The sequence below is a fragment of the Mustela nigripes genome, unplaced genomic scaffold (genome assembly GCF_022355385.1).
Source record: "Mustela nigripes isolate SB6536 unplaced genomic scaffold, MUSNIG.SB6536 HiC_scaffold_545, whole genome shotgun sequence".
Lineage (NCBI taxonomy): Eukaryota > Metazoa > Chordata > Mammalia > Carnivora > Mustelidae > Mustela > Mustela nigripes.
Genome location: NW_026739952.1, coordinates 1728 through 24079, shown reverse-complemented (window position 1 = coordinate 24079; position 22352 = coordinate 1728). Strand labels below are relative to the sequence as shown.

The 22352-nt window shown below is 43.5% G+C and overlaps 1 protein-coding gene across 2 annotated transcripts; it reads right to left on the bottom strand.

Annotated features, from left to right (window-relative positions):
- Positions 1-914: 914 nt before the first annotated feature.
- Positions 915-20806, bottom strand: KLHL42 (kelch like family member 42). 2 transcript variants are annotated; one of them, XR_009401681.1, is made up of 4 exons: positions 19838-20806; positions 9696-9889; positions 5532-6357; positions 915-2293 (listed from the first exon to the last, which is right to left on the bottom strand). XR_009401681.1 is itself a non-coding variant. In XM_059387249.1 (3 exons), the coding sequence occupies exons 1-3, from the start codon at positions 20707-20709 to the stop codon at positions 5906-5908; spliced, it is 1518 nt and encodes a 505-aa protein (XP_059243232.1). In that variant the 5' UTR covers positions 20710-20806; the 3' UTR covers positions 915-5905. The 2 variants fall into 2 exon arrangements, 1 of the variants encoding a protein (XP_059243232.1); XM_059387249.1 differs by having other exon boundaries at positions 915-6357.
- Between the last annotated feature and the right edge of the window lie 1546 nt (positions 20807-22352).

Genomic DNA, 22352 nt, shown 5'->3' with positions numbered 1-22352 from the left:
ACTGAGTGATCACCCAGGGACATTCACAATGGACATCCCCTGACAACCCTGGACTGGAATGCAATAAGCTGTGATGTCCCTGGGTGCAGTAGCTAGGTCTGATTTTTGACTATAAAGGCGGGTATGTCGGGTTTCTTATGAGGTACCATTGTTATCTTAAGACGGATCATTCTTAAAATTGTATGTATAAGGGGGAATGTATGGGCAGGTGAGTTCCTGCACATGGGGCAATCAAAGGATGGAAGGGAATGGACATCCGTGGGATGTCATATAGTAACTGAACCCCATTTTGTGATGATGCCCCCTCCAGGAACCCCGCAAACCTCAGAAGCAAGGGATTGTAGGGCATTTGGATGGCTCAAATAATTAAGTCTTCTACTCGGGTCGGCTCAGGTTGTGATCTCAGGGTCGTGAGATCGGGCCCTGCATCAGGCTCTGCGCTCAGCGGGACGTCGTCTTGGGATTCTCTCTCCTCTCTCTCTCTCCTCCCCCTCCCCTGTTCTCTCAAATAAATAAATCTTTAAAAAAAAAAAAAAAGGCAAGGAGTTGTATGTTTCAGTTTTCCTGGAGTGAGGGGTGTTTAAAGGAAATGGGAAACATTAGAAAACGGTGGAACAGATTGTGGCGGACTGTAATTGATGAACAGTGGGATTGAGACATCAGAATTCTAAGGCTTCAGAGTTCCTCCTCCCAGATCCCTCTTCTCCAAACACTAAAGGCTCTGGCAACATTTGCTACCCCATTTGACCCATCTTCCTACAGGACTACTGCCTCTCTAGCTGGTCCCTCTGTGCTAATCTAGTCTTCCCTGTGGGTCAAGAGCCCCCACCTGAGGGACCCGTGTCCTCTCTGTTCCGCACAGCTCCAACCACATGGCTGGTACATTGTACCTAATGAACAACAATTTAGATTGCTAAGATTTTGAACTATTTTATTTGAAGAGATTTTCTTCTACGGTTCTAGTTATAAACACAGAACAAATGCTATTTGAGTAAGGGCATCATAGGCATCATTGTATTTGAACGAATCATATCATAATGTTTACATTTTAAGCCATACTTGAAGACACAATACAACCTTTTTAACAAAGTGTCAGTCATAACAAAACATAATTGTTCATTCTACAGATTATCCACTCTTCTAAAATAACCACTACATATGAAAACATTGTAGAGACACCTAAAGAACCCCATTAAGATTTTTCTTAGAAAAATGACACAATAATGCAAATTACATTTTCCTTTTCGTTACTAGGAACAAACTGTGACATCCATTTGAGAAAGCAGCAGCCAACCCTACCAAAATCATCTCAGCGGCCTTTTGCTCCTCAAAATCAACCATCTTTTACATTTAATGTGTTCTAGAGGAATGATAAAAATGGTTATGTCAAGTGCAGAAGTTAGCATTATGTCCACTGGTATGTATTTTATACCGTGTTCCTAAATTAACATAAGAGAATGAAAAACAGCAAATATTCTTACATGAATGAAACATAAGGACAGAAAACCACCCTTTAATAAGTGATCACACAGGTAGCATCAACCTTGACTTTCCGTCAGGACCAGTGTCTTAATGACCATTTAGTAATGCTTTTTATGGAAGTGTTTTAAAGGCATAGGTACAAACACACATGTGAAGAGCTCCCCTCTCCCCCAATATTCACTTCCCTGACTTTGCTCGCCCCGCTCAAGGGATTGAGCTGTTGAGCCCTTAGCCACATAAGCTGTGTGCCTAGTAATTATCTTTAAAGCAGATCACATTTTTTTTTTTTTTGAAAAATGAAGTACAGAGAAGACTATGAAAGGTAGTGAGAAAAAAAGCAAACCCTTAGAACTTAGGTTGTGATGTTCAAATTTAGAGAAAAGCTGGTTCATAAGAATTGTCAGATCATGAAGCAGTGGATAGACGAGAGGCAGCCAGGCCACAGAGCCCCAGTATGCCTGACAAAGGTGGGCATCTTAGAGGACATGGGTTACAATGATATGGCAAACATTTTCACAAGGCTGTAAGCTCTCCAGGTCAGGGGACATGACTCATTTACATCTATATCCCTAGTTCTTAATATTGTCCTGCACACAACAGACTTTCAGTATTTCTGGGAACCAGGGAATGGAGCTGAATCAGCTCAATGCTTTCAAAGTCTTTCTTGGGGGGTGCCTGGGTGGTTCAGTGGGTTAAGCCTCTGTCTTCGGCTGAGGTCATGATCTCAGGGTCCTGGGATTGAGCCCCACATTAGGCTCTCTGCTCAGCAGGGAGCCTGCTTTCTGCCTGCTTCTCTGCCTACTTGTGATCCCTGTCAAATAAATAAATAAAATAAAATTTTTAAAAAGCCATTCTGGATGGTATCTACTCACTATTTCATTCACTCCTCTAAGGCAGGATGAGAAAGAGACTTCATTCATCTCACTCTGATGGCTGGGCAATGGTTGCCAGGGAGCTCTGATGACATGGACTGTGAGACCAATTCCTGGCACTGAGGAAGGGAGTGCTTCTGATTCATGATGCCACCATCAGAGAACGGTGACACAGACATTATATATTCCCCACCCCTGGTCAAGGAAAAGGCATCCAACAACTCACCCATGTTCCCTTTCTGTCACTATGCTGCCTCACAAGAGCTCTGCATTAAGCCACGGCTCATTAGACGCTGGTTGATCAAGAAGGCCAAGGCCTTTCCACTCAATTTACCTCTGCGGCCAAACAGGTAGGGTCATGACTTTACCTGGAAATCTGAAAACATGGCATCCACAATGCTCATTAAGTAATTCTTTACTGAAAGAAAACAAGCATTTCCTTCTAATTCCTTTTGGAAGAAAAAGAGCTTTGTCCATCTCAGTAAAACTTTAACTGACATCTAAGGCGTTTGGAATTACTTGGGATTTTGGTTCAAGAAAACATGGCCGAGCTCAATTCTCTTTGGTATTCATGCTTAATCTTAATCTATTTGTTTCTTAATAGAATCCAAAACCTTCTCAGTACTTCATTGTTATGACTTAACCCACACTATTGAAATAATCAACCCCTACTCTTTCATCAGAAAAACTTCCAAGGATGCTAAGGGGAGAGGCCTCTTAAACCAAGAATGTTATGAAGAAAGCCAGAAAGAATGACAGGGAGAACCAACCTCCCTCTGCCTCCCAGACCATTCTTCATAAAATGGGTTTCTTCTGGCAAGGTGGCTCCCACCAGCAGGGGTCCTCCCGCTAACTCTCCTCCCTACTGTGGGAGGTTGGCACCCCTAAGAAGCAGGTCAGAAAAGAAGGAAGCAGCATTTAGAGAAAGGAAGAAAACAGAAGCGTATTATCAAAGAGTACTACATTGTACACCTGAAACTAATATAACACTGTATGTTAACTACACTACTATTAAACACTTAATTAAAAAAAAAAAAAAAAAGCAAAGTCCTGGGGGATGACAGGGACTTTTCAAAACAACATTCCCTCATCATAGGTAGAGTCTTCACTACAACATTGGCACCAATGTGAGAATAGAGCTAAATTAAAATTATCCTCAGAATGCCAACATAGCTGATGTGCACAGCAGGAAGAATGATGACATGATGACCCAAATCCACAGATCAGTTCCTATTACACATTCTTCCTCGCCCAAGTACGGCTGGCAGTCCAGAGTGACAAAAATATTGTTAGACGTCTGGGTATCTTAGAGCAATATGCCAGGACGTGCATGCACACACACAAACACACACACACACAATATGCACATACACACACATCAAACCTGGTTTATAAAAAGAGCTTTGTGGACCAGAGTATGCCTTCACTTGGTCCAATAATCTAATTGTTGGCATGAGGGAAACAGACCCAAAGAATGTAACCAGGAAGAGAACTGGTTGGCAGCAATAATATTACATTTAAATGATATGGTTATTTACAAGCTAAGGTCTAATCGTCCAGAACTAATTCAACTGGCTAGACTCTTCAGAATATACAAGGTGAAGCTTTAAAAAAGTTAAGATCTGTAGCAACAAAAGTTAACACTATCTAAAATAAATTAGATTTTTAAATATATGCAATGAAATTATAGGTCACTGGAAATTCAATTCCATAATGAATATAAATTAATATAAATCTATTATTAAAGTACCATCCCCAAGAAGATTTCAATTCAGACTTAAAAAAAAAAAAAAAAAGGCTGAGTATTTGAGAATAAATGGGTATGGCTTAGAAACCCTTAAGTAATGTAAGTAGAGTACCAATATGATTATTTGGTGACAAGATCCAAGAGCTGTTCCCAGATCCACAATAAAGGCTTGCCTCAATTTACTTAATAGAAGTATTCCTAAAAAGTTGTGCAAATAGAATTTTTACAACCAGACCCTGATTTTCACTCTGCTCGCAGGCCATGGTTGTCATGAAACCCTGTAGTGACCTTGTGAGAACCTGGGGCGCTCTGCCAAAGTGACCGGCCCTCTGCACCATGTCCACGAGGCGAATGCCTACCCAAGGCGCTGGGTAGCCTCGCAGAACACATGGATTTGCCATGACAGTTTTTTGTTTTTCTGCAGGACATTCTTAAAGTGAGGTGCACTGTAACTGGAATGTTAGAGTAGAAGGATGGACTCCAGCTCCCAGCTTCACCATCCTATTACAAAAGATCAGAGACGCTCAGAAAGAATAACATTTCTATAAGTATATATATTTTTTAAAGGGATGGAGCTATGACTGGCAGAAACTTTATATATTCATGTTAGCTGACTTATTGACAACTGCTGGAGCTGGGTTCCATCTGACTCAATGACCAAGGCAAGCAGAGAAACTTCCCGAATTTCAGAGATACCACCAGAGGCCATTCCTATTCCACAAGAGTTTCTTCCCTCTCTAGCAGCAAAGTTCCACAGCTATCCTCACCTTCCCTCATAAAAGCAAAGCGTGAATTAAAAGGCTAAGGTTAAATTAGAAAGATGTCTGATCTAAAGATGATGAACTTATCTTTCTTATCTTAAAAACAGAACTAAGTCAAAGACATTCATCAAAAGTAACTCTTAAAGGCAATTTTTTTTTTCTTATTTGGTCTTCCCTTCCCATTTAAGACTTGATTTCAAAAAAAGAAAAAAAAATATATATATATCCATCCTTCTAAACAATATATCCTCTCTTTTAAACAATACAGAATGCCTAGCAATGCAACTTATCTGACCACATAAATTTGCAATCTGCCACCAAAATGAAATAAGAGGTTACACCTGTCTATTCAGTACACATAATTGCAAAAGAAGTTTGGAAAAATAGCTGAGAAGGTTTTTAAGAAAGGTTCTGGGAGGACTGAAGCTTGTAAGGACTCACTCTAGGGCTCCATCATTGTAAGTTTCCTGGAAAGTAGTGTGCAAATAAAATAAACACAGAACCCTATTTTTAAACCACCGGAAGTATATGTGGGTATGAATAGGGGAGAATAGGGGTGAATGACAGTGTTAATATAAATGTATCTCAAGTAAATGAAAAATCTCTCACTTAAGGTATTAATGATATTTCAAGTGACCTAAATAAAACGGATTTTAAAATGATCTTTACCATTCACGTCAACAATCGACTTTGGTCCTTTACTAAAGCAGACACAATGAATCTTCTTTTTGTTGATCAGTTTCAGTCACTGGTCCAAGGGTACCATATTTGATGAAAATAGTATCATGGATTTGCTCCCATCATTTAAAAATCAATAATTAAAAAATCAATAATTAAAAAAATAACAAAGTTGGTCTCTTTTCTCCACAAGTTTTCAAGTAATTAGTTCAAGTAAGCTTATTTACAGCTATTGTACATGTGACCTACTTTAACCCACTTTTTCCCTTTAGAAATTAGCCTCCCTGGAAATGGGACACTACTTTTTCCTTTTTTTTCTTTTTCTGCCTTGAACCAGGTTTCTTTTAAATACTAAGTCGGTTCAGTCATGTTTCTGCTTTATTGGGCAGATAAAGAGAGGAAACCAGCAAGTTGTGTCCAAAGGCTGGGAAACGCCTGAATGCTTCCCAACTATCTGAGAAGATGTTGTACTTGAGAAAAACTCGATGTTCCAAGCTGGTGGACAGGGTCACGTCTCTGCTCATGATGTAGATGCCGTCGTTGTGGAGTGCACAAGTCAAGTTAAGCCCCGATTTGGACGTGTTCTCCTTGAGGTAGAGCCACTGCCGTGTGACCGTGTTGTAGGACTGCACCGTGAGCATGTCCTCGCTCTGGCTGCTCCTCCGGTTGGGCCCCAGCTCATGCAGACAGCCGCCCACAATGTAGATGGTCTCCTCAACAGACACCATCTGCTGCTTGCGAATGTGGACGTCACAGGTTTCAAACAGTGTCCAGATGTCGGCCGAGGGGCAATACTGCAAAATGTTCATGTTGCGGTCTGAAAGGAAGAAAGAAGCCAAATGAGGACACAGCCGTGAGGAGCACCACTGCCCGTGCACGTTGTGATAACATCTGCCCCCGCTTAGACCATCTGGTCACACAGAGGCAAAAGGACTCCAGAGAAGCAGAGGTTGGGACAACAGTAAGGCTGGGAGATCATCTGTTTAGAACCATCCCCCTGGGGATGTCCCCTCCCTGGGAGGCTCTCAGAATCAAGAGAGCCAGGACACGGCCTGCTGTGATTGGAGCATTTCAGAACCACCAGTCCAATGTAAAAAGAATCAGAGCCTTGGAACTCTCCTCAATCACTACAGAATTACTGACGTGTTAATACAGGTGTCAGGCGAAGCCCCAAGGGATCTACTCTTGACAAGCGACTCTACTAAATTAGACAAGTGAGCCAAGCAAGATCTTCAGGGGTTAGTCTAAAGGAAACAACACACAACTGCAAGTCAGGAAAAAAACCAGAAATTCTCACTGTGGCCTTCAAGCCATAGAATCACTTGGCAACTCGATGTCCCGACTACAACAGCAGAGACATACTCACAAAGGCCCTTCCCTCTCCCTGAAGCATGCTTCCCCAGAGACGGCTGGTTCTTGTGTGGATAAAATCAGAAAGTAGATCAAAGGCTACTCTAACATTATCTTGAATTCTCAGCTGCTTTAAGGAAAAACACTGCCTACTCTCATTTTGAAAAATGCTTGTGAAATATAAAATAACTAGTTTCATTTTTCTTTTTTTAATTGTTCTTTTTTATCTTCTTCTCCTCTAGGAAAGAATAAGTGGCATATTTTAGCCTCAGCAGAAAAAATGCTCTGAGTTATCTGAAAGAATGAACTTTCTCTTTGTTGTTGTTGCTTAAACAAACAACAAAATCCATCAGTGTAAGAGACAACTCAGCTTGGGAAGAGATGTGGAACTAAAGGGTACAATACTTCCTCCTGACACAGAGGGACCCACCCCACAGTTAGCAAAGATGAAGGAGCTCCACCCCCCCCTCTGGTATCAAGTGGAGGGCCTCGTAGAGGGCACAGAAAGAACAGAAAGAAGACCGAGCCCTGTGTGTGCACGCGTCCCCCCACTTATAGAAATTTCAGAATTGCTACAGCTTTAGGAAATAGTCCCTCTCTTTTCCACCCACACTAATACCTCCTTGTATTTCTTTTTATTGGAGGTATTGTGAAGAAACTCATTCCAGAGACAGTCCAAGGGAGTTTGGTTCCAATGTATCAGAAGTGCTCCTTAGTAACCTGGCTTCCCACCGCATGAATAAAGGAGTTATTTCTCCGTTCCAGGTCTGAAGGTCTTCCCAGGTCTTCTGTAAATGTTTTCTCTCCTCACCCAACAAGGGCTCAGACCATGATGAGGTGGTTTGAGTTGGTGGAATAACCTTTTTTCTTTTATATTGAGAGGAAATTCTGAACTTCAGCAAATCACCCTTCTTCCCTTGAGTGGTTACTACTACTTTCTATGGAGTTTCCTTTAATTTCCACAATGCCTGCTACAGAATCAATATAATCAAACAGCTGTCATAAAAATCATGAACTATTACTTCCTAAATTTTAAAAGTCTATCTAACTTAAGAAGTCAGCCAGCCAAGAGCCCAACTTTGAGCCCTGCATTTTGTTTTATGACAATTATGATTCCTTATTTTAAATCCAGGTAACTATTAGGAAGTGCTGGGAAGATCCTACATAGAAGAGGAGGGGTGTTTCAGAGTACAAGGAACTGTCCCGCCCTCTCATCTCAGAAAACCCGTTTTCAACCCTTACACAAACACTCATCCATCCACATCACCCAACCATCCCATCACAGGTATTTGGCTCGGGGAATCCAGGGCAGGAATCACCATGGGTGGCCCGAGTGAAGAAGGTACATTAGTAGTGGCTTGAGAAACTAGAAAACACACAAACAAGGGTTTTCCAGGTCAAATCTAAAGAACATTTGCTCAGCCAGGGTCAAGGAAAAACTAGGAAATCTACCAGCACAGTACTCTTGGGTTTCAGTGCTGCCTGTCAGTGCTTCCCAGCTCCTGGTCACAAGAGAAGCCAAGGGATATGTGTGCATTATGTCAGCCCACAGGGTGCATTCTGGGTTACAAAATCTAGGGAGGAATCAGAATTCTTAGAAATGTTCAAAAGTAAATAACTGTATTTACTTTCCTAAGAGAAGAGACACACAGACACCCAGAGGTACATATGCACACACAGGAATTCTCTGGGGGCTATGGTTTCATTAAACACATGAAGTTGACCACCGTACCCAAACACCAAAGTAGAAGGTAAAAGAAATGGTTGCTAGGTCTCTCTCTCTCTTTTTTCAATTACTTATTACCCCCAAAAGCTGGCAATTATCTTATCTTTACTGGAAAGTCATGAGGGAGAGGCACTGGGACTAGCTCCACGGGGATAAAAACTTGAGGGCATTAAAAAACAAAAAAGTTCACTGCATCCCATGCATTTCTCTTGGTCACTGCCTCTCTCTCCTTAGATGCATAAACACAGCACCTGTACTGAGTTCAACAGTGGCTCCTTAAAAGATATGCGCTTTCTATTCCTGTCAAATAAATAAATCAAATCTTTTTTAAAAAATAAAAAATAAATAAATTTATTTGGCCAAGAGGTAACTCGGACACAAGTGGGGGAGAGAGATAAAAGGCAAGACACACTTCTATCTGGTGGGCCCCCACCGCCTCCTAACACAACCAAGTTTGTCATTATCATGTGAGATGCTATCTACCAAGAACAGCAGTAAATAACCTATTGGGAAAACTTATTTCCAAATTATCAATGCCAAATGCCCACCAAAAACAGTACAGCTTAATAAAAAGCACAACCACCTCCCACCTCTGGTCAGGAAAAAGTTCTCTTATATTGTTGTCTTTTGTAATCCTCTTACACTATGTGAACAACAGCCTTGAGCTGAGCTTCTGGAAACTGTCTGATAGCTTTGTGCTCAAGAACGAAGAAAGTGAAAACACAGATCCACAAGGATGTTCTGGCCCTAATTCCATAGTGTTAAATGTGTTTGGAAGAAGGATGGCACTTACCCAGTCCAGTCACAAGACAGCTGCTCACAAGGCTGGGCTTCCAGAGCAGAAAGAAAATACGTATTCTCTTCATCACATCCTCTACCCCATTCAATTTTCATGCTCACACAAAGGGATCAAAGGTCCCTTCTGTCCAAAGTACCCTTGTAATACTCAACTCTCTTCCTCCCAGATATGCAAATGTCCAGTATATAATGTATGAAATTACAATATGTACATCAGAGCATTTCCCCAGGCTGCCCAAGCTCACGTGGAAGAGGATCACTTACTTGGCCCCTTCACTTACCTCTGGTCGTGTATCCTCCAATGACATAAATTTTCCCCTTACACTCACACGCAGAGAACTCGGCCAGAGGGTTTGGTAAGGGTGCCACAAAATTCCAGGCATCCTGCTCGGGATTGTAACACTCAACATTAGAAACGGCCTGCCCACCAATGGCATAGAGTTTTGAATTAACAGCCACAAGTTTGAAGTTAGACCTGAAAGAGAGATACAAAGGCCCAGAGAGTCAGTTTTCTTAACCATTAAGAAGGCAATGGCATGAACTGCTAAAGCAGACTGAGGAATGTGCTGGAGATCTAAAGAAAATTAGCTCTCCAAGCTGGGTGCCATTCTGCCTGGGGACAGAGGAATGGCCAAATGACACCTCAAATTTCACTCCTATCTCAGAATTCACAAGAATGAAGCATTTTTCAAATCTTAGCAATTAGAGATAAGCAACTCAATATAACCAAGAGTAGTCTTGCTTAGCCTTGTGCCAAGAACCAAAGATATTTTAATATTAATATTAATTTATTAATATTAACATTAAATAATAATTTATATTAATATTTAATATTTTAATATTTCTTTCAACAGCGGGAGCAAGTGTTAAGGGAGGAACGCATAACCTCCCTTGTCTCTCTACTCAGCATGTTTCCAATTCTTCCTCCCCATTGAGGAGGCTCCATGTTAGGTACACACTAGCACCTTCTATGGTGCATATGCTAAGGGTGGGTGCTAGAGGGTGGTTCAAAGACCCCTTTACCACAAGTGCTCCTGGCAGATCTCTCGCCCCCCCATCCCACCGCTCCATCCGAGGGCATCTTATATACTGTTTCACAACACAATACAAAGGGCTACATAAGCACCAAACTAAACATATTTTGATACAGCACCCTTACGGGGGGCTTCCGTATGTTAACAAATACTTAAATCAACAAATGCTCATTTATCATAATAGAAAATAATTTTAGGGGCACCCGGGTGGCTCAGCTGGTTGTGCGTCAGCCTTTGGCTCACGTCATGATTCCAGGGTTCTGGGAGTCTGCTTCTCCCTCTCCTTCCTGCTCATGCTCTCTCTCACTATCTCTGTCTCTCTCAAATAAATAAGATAATTTTAAAAGGAGAAGACACTGGTTTTAAGCCCCATATTCAGTAATACAATCAAATACTGCTCATCAGCTTCAGATGCTACATAAAAGTCTTGTAACTTTTAACTTCTGAATTGAAAAGAAAAAACTAATTTGTTCCAGTGTAGCGCACAGAAATTAATGACTCCTTGAAGGCCAGATGGGATACACATTTGGGTCAGTCTCCCAGATTGGTGCTTGGTCTCAAGTTTACAGGAGTGTGAGCAGAGCACAATGCAACAGAAAGACCTGAAGCAGCTCTCTGACCCTAGTCCAAACACACCAATTCACTATTGCTGGTATGGGGATAATACTCATCACAGGATGGTCAAGACATTACAGGCAACAGTTTCTCAGGAAGTATCACACTGAGATAAGATACTACCATTATAATTTCTTAGTTTTCTAGTGTTTGCAATAAAGTAGACCATGTAAATTTAGAGACCACATCTACCACTAATACAACAATGTCTTCAAAATTAACAATATCCTAAGAAAGAATGGGGAGACCCACATTTGAAAAATGCAGGTAAGAGGGTAGATGAGGAAGAAATAGGGAACAAGTTGCCCATGTGTGATCTCCTAGCAGGAGTCTAATCAACACTGATGTACCATGACATAGGACCTGTGGGTAATAGCCACCTACACCTACTAAAACAGTAAGATGTTTTCAAAGGTGCCTGCAACGTGTCCGTTTAAATGAGTCTTTGTTTTGTTTTTCAAATGACAAAGTGAACAGAGTACTCTTCAGCAAGAACCTCACATTACACCTAGCCAGCCAGTCACATTTTATGCCAACCGACTTCACTGGGGTGGCAGCCACCGGGGGGGTCTCTACTTCATTTTGCTTACTTTTCCTGCTGCCAATGGTCCTTAAAATCTGACCATGATGCCCTCTCTGTGTGTGCAAATTTGGGGAACCAAAGGAAATAAAGCTTGCAAATAAGGACTAAATTTTACCAGTGTGCAATTTGTTTTTGCTCCCCAAAGGTACACAGATAGTAAATTTTCTAAGATCAAAACAGTTTTTAATATTCATCCAGCATAAGCATTTGTCCTAAGTAAACATGTAAGGGCTGAATGAGTAAGCAGTTAAAAGTAAACAATTCCATCTCTCCAGACCCAGCATGCTCAAATTCACTTGAAGAGAAGACGCTTTTCAATATTGAGTTGAAGATGAAACTGCCACCCCAACGCGGACCACTTAGTGAACACGCGTCCTGCTGAGGATTGTGAGCCCAGGCTCACACGGGGACATCTTAGCTCCACCACTCAATGGCTGTGTGACCTTAGATAAGTCACTAAATCTCAGTTCATCTCATCCTCAGTTTCCCCACCTGTGAAGTGGAGAAAGGAACATATATCACACAGGGAGAGTTGAAAAGGGGAACACCTGCAGAAAGGGGTCACAAGAGGGAATGCTTTTTCTGGGTGTCATAAGACTAAATTTCTTAATTCCGAGAGGATCTCTTTGTCATTTGTTAACTGCAACAGTCACCGGCTGGAATGTATTCTGGAATTACATACAAAGTGCTCTCTCATCCATAAATTCTCACCATGAAGCACCTCATTTCCTACTCTTTGAAAGTAACTCTTTCACTCTTCACCTACTGGAAGGGTGAAAGTATGAATCCAAGCTACGGCTTTAAAAAAAAAATTCATCTCTAGTGTTTTCTTAATATTGATCCCTGACATACTACCTTCAGGGGGTAAAAAGAATAATTTTCAAACCAAATAATGATGTGTTGTAGCTACATCCTTGACTGACTTAGAAATAGAAATAAAGGGGAAAAAATGCTGATTTAATTACTACTTCACCTCAAGGAAATAAAGAGCTCAGCAAATCCTTAAAAACTAAGTGACATGAAACATGCTGAACCCTGCTACACAGATCAACAGTAGCTGTATACAGCTGTAGGGTGGCCGGTGACACAGAGGTGGGAGCGGCTTCGAGTGCTGGCCCTGTAACCATGCAAACTTTTGAAACTCATCCTCAATTTCCCCTTGGGAAGACGGAGCCAATACTACTAAAAAGAGATTAAAAAGATCTAAAAAGAGACTATTCCAAAGAGATGCTGTGAGTGTGAAATAGGAAGTGACATCTAAAACAGTGTCTACAACATGTAGCCCAGAGTTAAGAGCTCAAGAAATAGGAACCATTGTCAAGGTTTGCTCCATAGAAAAGTTTGTTGCCATTGGAGTAAACATCAGAGAGAAATGGCAAGATCTTTTCTCAACCACACAGAAAAGACATATAGTTTGTGGAGCACTCAGGTCCTTGTGCCCCCTCCTCCTCCTCCTCTTGCCTACCTTCTGCCACTTCCCTATGGATTAACCTCCCCTGGGGACCAGCAGGTCGCTACCTACTAGGTGTCTGAGAGACTGGAGCACACGAAGCAACTACTGGACAAAATCACAATGAGTGGGGGATGAACAGACACATAGTTTTCTTTCCTTCCCACTATTCTCGGGCTGCAACCTTAACCAGAAAGGAGACCAGAAATGCCCTCAAATACTAAACTTTGGCCCAGAGAAAAAGGGAATAGCTAAGGCTGATGACAGTAATTCCGTCTCAGCCAGGAAACTTGTTTAACTCTCTCCCGGCTTTGTATTCACACACAGAACAACTGCAGAGCAAAAGTACAGGGCAATCAGAGAGACTAGAGACGGTAGAGACGGAGAAATGAACGACCAGGATTGCTGCAACAGTGGCCAGTTCCTGCAAGTTATCACCAATGGAAGCAAGGAGGGAGGGCAAGCAATGTTGTGGGTACACAGACTTTCGCACAGATGTCCTGACAACTCCTGAGATCAAACCCACATGCCGACCACTGGGCAGTGGGGCATCCCTGGACTTCAAAGCAGCCTCTCTGCTCTGCTGTGTACTCACACTGCCATTTTCAAGTGTGCCAGCACAACACTAACATCTCTTTCTTCCTTTTTGGGCGGGGGGTGGGGATGGGGAACACTACTGGTCACATGCACCATTTTATCCAGGGTGCAAAGGGCTTTACAGAATCTCTCAAGCTAGGGTTCCTGCCTGTGCCATACTATTTAAGATTCTGAGATCACCACCCTATTCAGTTGCTGAGGAACGTGGGCTGCTTTGCATTTGACCACTTTGTCAAAGTAAAACAGTAAAGGTACTGTGATGTAAAGGTACATCACAGAGGCAGTGAATCAAGCCAGATGTGAAATGCTGTGTAATCACAGGGGCTGAAATCTGCTTTTCCTCAAGGTTCTAAGTTTCCTCTGGTGTTTCCAGAAACTGTATTAGATACATTATCCAGAAACAATCCCATTCTAAGTTTCATTGTTACTTGTTTCATCATCTAAATCCCTTGAGGACAGGAACCATGTTGTCTTTGTTGTTTGCCCAATAGTGACTAGAAAGATGCTAGAAATGAATGAAGGCTGTGGTGAAGCTCAAACACATGTAATGAAATTTTTAAAAGCAGCACAAAGCATCTGTGCTCCACTTCTCTGAAGAAAATAATTTTTTTTAAAGATTTTATTTATTTATTTGACAGACAGAAATCACAAGTAGATGGAGAGGCAGGCAGAGAGAGAGAGAGGGAAGCAGGCTCTCTGCTGAGCAGAGAGCCCGATGCGGGACTCTATCCAAGGACTCTGAGATCATGACCTGAGCCGAAGGCAGCGGCTTAACCCACTGAGCCACCCAGGCGCCCATCTGAAGAAAATAATTTTTAAGAAAATTAAAAAATGCACATGAAGATGGTCACTGCCAGTCTATAAGCCAAACTGTAAATACTCTAAATGGTTATATCTATTCAATGGATATTTACATTTTGGTTACTCTACTTACTACACACCTTAGCAAATTACTTGACTTTCTATGCCTTGGTTTCTGACTCTGTAAAATGGGAACCTGCCTGATACAGTCTTTGTGAAGAATAAGTGAGATAATACATGCAAAGCAGTAAGAACAGTACCTAGCACAGAGTAAATGTTCAGTTAAATGTTACCTAATATTATTTTTCTGCTATTCTAAATAACGATAGTGACTGTTACAAGATAAAAATATTCACAATATTACATTTAAAAAAATAAAATAATATAGTCACTTTTATTACAATAATATATGATATAGTTCATAATTCAAAAACAATGGTGCATTTTGAGCATCTATGAATTATTGGATACCACATTAGCAGGAGGGGCACACAGAAGCAATGAACTGGACCTGACTGGAAGGGAGAGAAGCAAACATAAGCAGAAAACTTCAATTCGAGGTGGAAAGTGTTCTAGAGAAACAAAGAATTTGAATATTTAGCCTAACTCAGAGTTCAGAAAGGGACATCCAATTGAGCTGACCGTCAAATCTGAGTCAAAGTATGAGAGAGATAAAGAAGGTTACAAATTCCAACATGGCACCCAATTTTAAAATTTGGTGGAAAAAAGTATCTGTGTCGGGGCACCTGGGTGGCTCAGTGGGTTAAAGCCTCTGCCTTCGGCTCAGGTCATGATCCCCAGGTTCTGGGATCGAGCCCCACATCGGGCTCTCTGCTCAGCGGTGAGTCTGCTTCCCCCATCTCTCTTTCTGTCTGCCTCTCTGCCTACTTGTGATCTCTGTCTGTCAAATAAATAAATAAAATCTTAAAAAAAAAAAAAAGAAAAGAAAAGAAAAGAAAAAAGTATCTGTGTAGAAAAAAAACAGTAGCTCGGGGTTGCCTGGCTCGCTCAGTCAGTGGAGCACGCAACTCTTAATCTCAGGGTTTTGAGTTCAAGCCCCACCTTCGCCCAGAACTTACTTAAAAAAGAAATAAATAAACAAAAGTTTAAAAAAAAAAACTAGAAAATTCCTGAGAATAACTGCAAAAAATATACAGACTATACAAAGATCATAAACCTTTCCTGAAAGACCAAAAGACCTAAATACATGGAAAAACAATTTTTCTATCTGCAAAGTATTATGAAACTATTAATCCTCCTCCAACTTAACTGATAAATATCAATCAAAACTCCAACAGAACTTGACAATTGGATTCTAAAGTTTCTCTGAAGGGGAAAATGTACAAAGAATAGCTAAGAGAATAAAAATAAAACCAAAAAGGGGTGCCTGGGTGGCTCAGTGGGTTAATCCTCTGCCTTCGGCTCAGGTCATGATCTCAGGGTCCTGGGATCGAGTCCAGCATTGGGCTCTCTGCTCAGCAGGGAGCCTGCTTCCCCCCCTCTCTGCCTGCTGATCTGCCTACTTGTGATGTGTGTCTCTCTCTCTGTCAAATAAATAAATAAAATCTTAGAAAAAAAAACAAAAAGAGAAAAAAATGGGTCTCTATTCCACGAGACAACAGAATAGTTTACCAAGCTGCAATAATTTAAAAGTATGCTATTGGAAAAAATAAATAAATAAATATAAATAAAAGTATGCTATTGGTAAAGGAAAAGCCAATATGTCAATATGGAAACAGGAAAATTATCATCTGATAACTGGTTGTGCAAATCACAGTGAGGACTGAGGCCACTGAGACATTTAGGAAACATGCTATAACCTTACATTATACTTTACATAAAAATAAATCCCAAACATTCAAATATAAATGTAAAAAGGCAAAACCATAAAATAGATTATAAGACAGATGAATATTTGTATATTCTTAACTTGTAGACACCTTTCCTGTGCAAGATTAAAAGCTAATAGTATATAGGACAAATTTGACTCCCCCAAAATTTAAATTTCCTCATGTAAGAATACGTGATACATTTGTATAAAGAGATCTTTTTAAGATTATAATGAAGATTAGGTATTACATATTAAAGATTTAAAATTTAAAAAAAAAAAAAAGAATACATGATAAACCTGATGTCCAAAATTGGAGGCTCACCATGCCAGTGTTGTCCTACAGTTTGTTTGGTCTGCAAGGTTTCTGCTATTGTTGACGTTGGTTTTTTCAGTGCAGTAAGTTGCCAGTCTTTAAAAATCAGGGCATCTGGCTATCTGGCAATGCTTCCTATACTTGGAGATAGCAACAAGCTGTGGGTGACAGGGGTGGGGCCCTCTTGCGGTGGGGTGACAGCTCTCCGATTCATCATCACTCCAACCCACCCCTCTACTCATTGACTTCACCAGCCTAGTCACTTTGTGGATTTTTATTTTTGAGGCCTTCCAGTAAAATAAAGGCAGGGGGAAAACAGTGCAACATTACCTAAGAGACAAGAGATTGATTCTACGTATGTAAACAGAATTTCTAAACTGAATAGGAAAAAGATAAACCAATTTTATTTTTCATTGGCAAAGGCCACTTATAAAATATATACAAAGTGCCAATAAACATCTGAGAGGAAAAATTTCTCTCCCAAGCAGAAAGATTCACATCGGTGTTTGCCAACTGGATTGGTAAAAATATAAAATGATGATAATATCCTGTCTTGGCAGGAGTACAGGAACTGGCAAGCTCAGACACTGTTGATAGGAGAGGAGATCTGAACAATGTTCTGATGGGCAATTTGGCAGGGGCTACCAAAATTTAAAACTTATATATACTTTGGCCCACCTATCCAGGGATTCCAGGAATTTGTTATTTAGGACTACTGAAAAATGCCTGCTAAGAGAGGCACATCTATGCCAAGATGTTCAACATAGCATTTTTTAAAAAGATCTTATGTATTCGAAAGAGAGAGTGAGCGAGTGAGAGAGCACAAGTGTGGGGAGGGGCAGAGGGAGAGGGAGAAGCAGACTCCCTGAGGAGCAGGGAGCCTAACATGGGACCCATTCCAGGGCCCTGGGATCATGACCTGAGCCAAAGGCAGATGCTTAACCGACTGAGCCACCCAGGCATCCCATTATAGCATTGTTTATAATGGCAAATACAAACAACTTAAATGCTCACTGGGATGGGCTGATTACATTACCATACAGCCAAAGGCTAGAATACAGCTCTTAATGAGTGAGACAGCTCTATGTATATTGATATTTGTTGATACAGAAAAAACTCTCCAAGTGGAATTGTCATAATAATCAGCACAGCCTAATCAACCTATGGTAAAAATATATATAAGATGAACACACACCCCTACATGTACACACATACAAACATTTTCCCCTAACAATTATTAACATACTTATGTTTATATAAATGTACATTTATAACATATATTTACAAATGTATAATATATAAATATATATCAGTAGATACACATATCTTCCACTCTGTGGTTTCTCGTGTCATCTGTAATTTTTCTAAGCATGTATTTACGAATTACTTGAATACCTTTTTTTTTTTCCCCTGGAGGACATAAAGAATATTCCTAAAAAGAAAAAGAAAAAAGAAAAACGACTATCAAGGATTTGTAAAGAAAGAACAGAGGGCACTGGAGTGACTCAGTTGGTTAAGGATCTGACTTGATTTTGGCTCAGGTCATGATGCCAGCATCATGAGATCAAACCCTACGTCAGGCTCTGTGCTGGACACGGAGCCTGCTTAGGATTCTCTCTCCCCCTGTGGCCTTCCCCACTTCTCTAAAAAAATAAGAATTCTGTGAGGTGTTATGTTAGAGCTCAAGCTGGATTGGCGGTGGAGGGGTTCTGTTGAGCAGCAGTTGATACAGCTGGACACACGTGTGTAGAGGTGACAGACAACCGGCTGGGCTTTCCACCCCAAATCTGAGCACCATTCGTAACCACTGAATGTCCCTTTGTTACCTCAATTAAAGCTTGTAGAATTTGCCTAAAAATAACACTTCTGATACCAAACCTTAAATACAGTATCATCTCAGTGGTATAAATAATACACTAAAAAGGGCTTGGAAGAAAACATGCCAATCTCTACACAGTATTGCCTCTGTGAGGGAGGGAGCAGGAGTGATAGTCTTTCTGTTTCTTGATTCTTTTCCATTTTCCACTTTTCTAAAATAAGTATGTATTATTTTTATCACCAGAAAAAAAAGAACACTTTCCAAAAGGAATTTCATGTTAGAGTAGAAATAAAGCCACTGTTCCCCCCACCCCCCAAGGCTGGGGTACCCTTAAGTCAAGTATGTATGTATAATGGTCTTCCCATTCCAGTTACAACTTTCTTTGCCTGGTGGTGAGTCCCCCAACTACGTGTTCCACACTTCAGGGTAGGGCCCATGAGGGGGTTGAGATGGATACAAGTGTAGCAGAAAAAAGGGTATTCCTGTCCTTTCGTGGATCATACTGATTCTTCTCCCCACTTAAGTGTGAATGGCTCTGGGCCATCTTGAGTCCTTCCATCTTTCTTTCCTACCATCTCTTCCTGTATCTGCTCTGCTCTTCTTTTTTTTCCTTCTTCTTCCTTCTCCTTTCCCACCTCGATTCCCTACTCTCCCTCGCCTCCCCTCCTCCTTTACCTGTCTTCATGTCACCCAAGGGCATGTTGGGAGGGATTTGAGGATGGGAGGGGGAAGGTTGGGTGCACTGAAACGTTCTAATTTTGTAGGTGACCACTGCCAGGCTCAAATTTTAGAACAAAGACGAAACTGTCTGGGAAGGAAGGGAGATGCAAAAGAGAGGATACAAAATAAAAAAGACAATCCAAGGTACAATTCTAATGGTAATCTGATTACAGATTGGGGCCCCAGTGTGGAAAGCTTCAAAGTCAATAACAACAACAAAAATCCTCCCAAGACCGCATTACAGGTCACTGCCGGGTCTGTCACTGTAATCAGGATTAGAGCCTAAAAAATTTTAAAAAAGGTAAAAATGAAAGCAAACTTAAAAAAAGTTTTCCTTTACAGTATCCTTCTAGGAAACCACAGACATCCCCCACCCCCACCCGGGAAAGAGGCAAAAAAGGCAGTTTGCCTGAAAGAGCGAGACCTGCAAGGAAAGTACTCGGTTAGTTGACCTGGCGGGGGCCACTTCTTCCTCGCAAGTTCTCAGTTCCTTGGGAACTCTGCCAGAGTCCAGGCCAGCGACACTCCTGAAGATGTCATTCCCACTTCAGCAAAATCTCCTGCGATTGCCCAGCAAACATCAAGGGAATGAACGAACTAGTGAGCAAGTGAATGAATGGAACGGGAAAAGAAGCGGAAGCAGCCCCGCTGCGCGCTTACCTCTTCTGGTTCATGGAGGCCACCTGGAGCCACTCATTGGTGCTGGGGTTGTAGGAGTGCGCAGCCGAGATTTCCTGGCTAGTGATCCTATACCCGCCCACTATGAAGAGGTAGTTGTCCAGGATGGCAGACCCGTAACCCCTGACGTTCACCAGGTCGGGAGGAAGGTTGTTGGCCAGCGGGAACCAACGTTCGGTCATCTCCTCATACCTGAGCATGGACGGGGGCTCCCCTTGGTAGGGGTGTGGGGCCAGGGGGCCCCCCAGGAAATCCCCCAGGGCTACAAGAACCGGAGTCCCGGTCAGCCGGGCCTCTCTCAGCCTCTGCTTCAGGCTGACATCCCCGGGGGCCTGAGGAGGAGCCCCCAGGAGGTGGAACTGGGGCTTGCACAGCACCTCGTGGAAGTGGACGACCATGAAGCGCAGGCAGGCCTCCTGCAGGTCGGGCAGCCCGTACACCTGCGCCAGGCGGTACAGCTCCAGGCAGTTGGTGAGCCGCACCTGGGACAGCAGCAGCTGCAGCAGAGACGTGACCTGAAGGAAGGAGGCCGCTTCCACCAGCTCCGCCAGCAGGCTCACCTCGTCCATCTCCTCTTCCTCCTCCACCCCGCCGCCCTTCTCCGCCTGCGGGCCCAGGAGCCAGCCTTCGCGGGCCCCGCCGGCGTTGATGAAGTCCAGCACCAGGCGCAGGCCCGGGGCGCTGAGGCCGCGCAGCTGCTGCACCTCGGGGCCGCCGGCCTCCTGGCTCAGGGCCTCGCGCATGCCGGAGCGGTAGAGGGCGCGGAAATAGTCGCTCTGCTCGATAAGCTTCCTCTTGCTCACCGGGTAGCAGCGGTCCTCCAGGCGGATCTGCACCATCTCCTCGGCCGACATGGCTGGGGGGCCGGGGGCCGCGGGGGTGCCCGCCAGCTCTGCGCGCTCGCCTCCCCGCCCCCACGCGCTCGCCGGGTTCCGGGTTGGGCGCGCCGAGGGATGGCGCCGCGGAGGAGGAGGGAGGCGACGGGCCGCCGCCCGCTCCCGCGTCCGCCCGGCCTATCTGGGTCGCGGCGGCGCCCCCGAGGCAGCCCCTCCTCCTGGTCCCGGGGGCGGCGGCTCAGCCTCGCTCCCCCGGAGCGGCCGCCCTGCCGGTCTGCTCTGCCTCAACGCCCAAAAAGGCCGGGTGGCCGCGCGCCGGGCGTCGGGAGGCGGCCGCCGTCCTCGTCCGGGTTGTCCGGGCCGCGTCCGCCGCCGAGGGGATCCCAGCCCCCAGCCTGCAGCCTCCTGCCACGCCTCGCTTCTCACTTCCGCCCGCAGGACCCCTGCCGCCCGCCAGACCTGCGAGCCGATCCGGCTTTCGGGGAGGGCTGCGGGCCCCGGCGCTGCGGCTGCGGCCCCCGGCGCTCCGGCTGCGGCCCCGTCCCCGCAGCCTCCCCCGCACGCCCGGCGCAGCGGCTCTGCGGCCTGCGGGCTCCGCAGCGACGCGCGGGTTGGGAGGGGGACTGGAGGCGAGGTGAAGCCAGTCCGCTGTTTCTTCCGCGCTGCTTTACGAGCGGGGAGACAGAGAAGAGAAGAAGAAACAGGCGTGGGGGGACCGGGATGATGGGAGTCGGGGGTCCTGGGAGTCAAAATGACATCACATCTGGGATCGCCCATCTAGCCCAATCCGGCATAGTGTCCCGGGGCCTGAGGCACATAGGCCGTCCCTACACACGCAGGTGACACCTAGAGCTGATTCTTCGCCAGGGTCATCGTGTAGGAGCCGTCTTGCAGAAAGAAGGTCCAGGCAGATGGCAGCAGGTTCCGCAGGGCTCGCTGGGGTGCACAGTACAGCAGATGAAACGGGTCGGGAAGCAGAGGAGCTTGTATTTGCTGCTGGGGCCCGTTAAGTCTTTTTATACTATTAAAAGAAAGACAATTTAAGTGAGGACACGTGACTCCTTTTAAAACCTCGTCGAAAAGTTATTGCTTTTCCTATTTCAATTTGGTTGGGCTAGCCATGACAGATGGTCTGAGCAGAAGATCTGGCCGCCTTTAGTCATACTGGCCTACCGAGTGGCTTTTCTTGCCACCCTATGTTCCCCAGCCCATGAGGACTATGAAGGAGGGGCAACTTCCCGGTCTTCTCTCACTGGACGTTGCAAAGAGATGAGTAAAAAGCTCAGGCCAAATAATGAAGACCTCGTGTTGTTCATGAGATATGAATTAATCTTAGAAGGGAGTGAGAGGGATACTGTTAGGTTATCTTTGGGTAGATGGAGGGATAAGGATTGGGAGGGAACTGGCACCCTATCCTAAAAAACAAAACAAACAAAAAACAAAAACAAAAAAAATTTGAAATTTTTCCCAGACCAAGATTCTTCCGTAATAGTCCTCAACTTGGGGAGGAGATGTATTTGGGCTTTGTTGTTATTATGACAAGCTTCATCTGTCTTCTGGAATGGCAAGTTGTTAAATGACACCTTCTTCATAAATACATTTCCGCTTTTTGAAACAAGTTATCTCCTACAACCGGATTAACATTTTACCTTAGCAAGGGG

Coding starts and splice junctions, on each gene's coding strand:
- KLHL42 (XM_059387249.1), bottom strand. CDS start 20,709: ATGTCGGCCGAGGAGATGGTGCAGATCCGCCTGGAGGACCGCTGCTAC. Junction 9,890..19,837: donor GCCTCCATGAACCAGAAGAG/GTAAGCGCGCAG, acceptor TCTCTCTTTCAG/GTCTAACTTCAAACTTGTGG. Junction 6,358..9,695: donor TGGAGGATACACGACCAGAG/GTAAGTGAAGGG, acceptor TCTTCCTTTCAG/ACCGCAACATGAACATTTTG.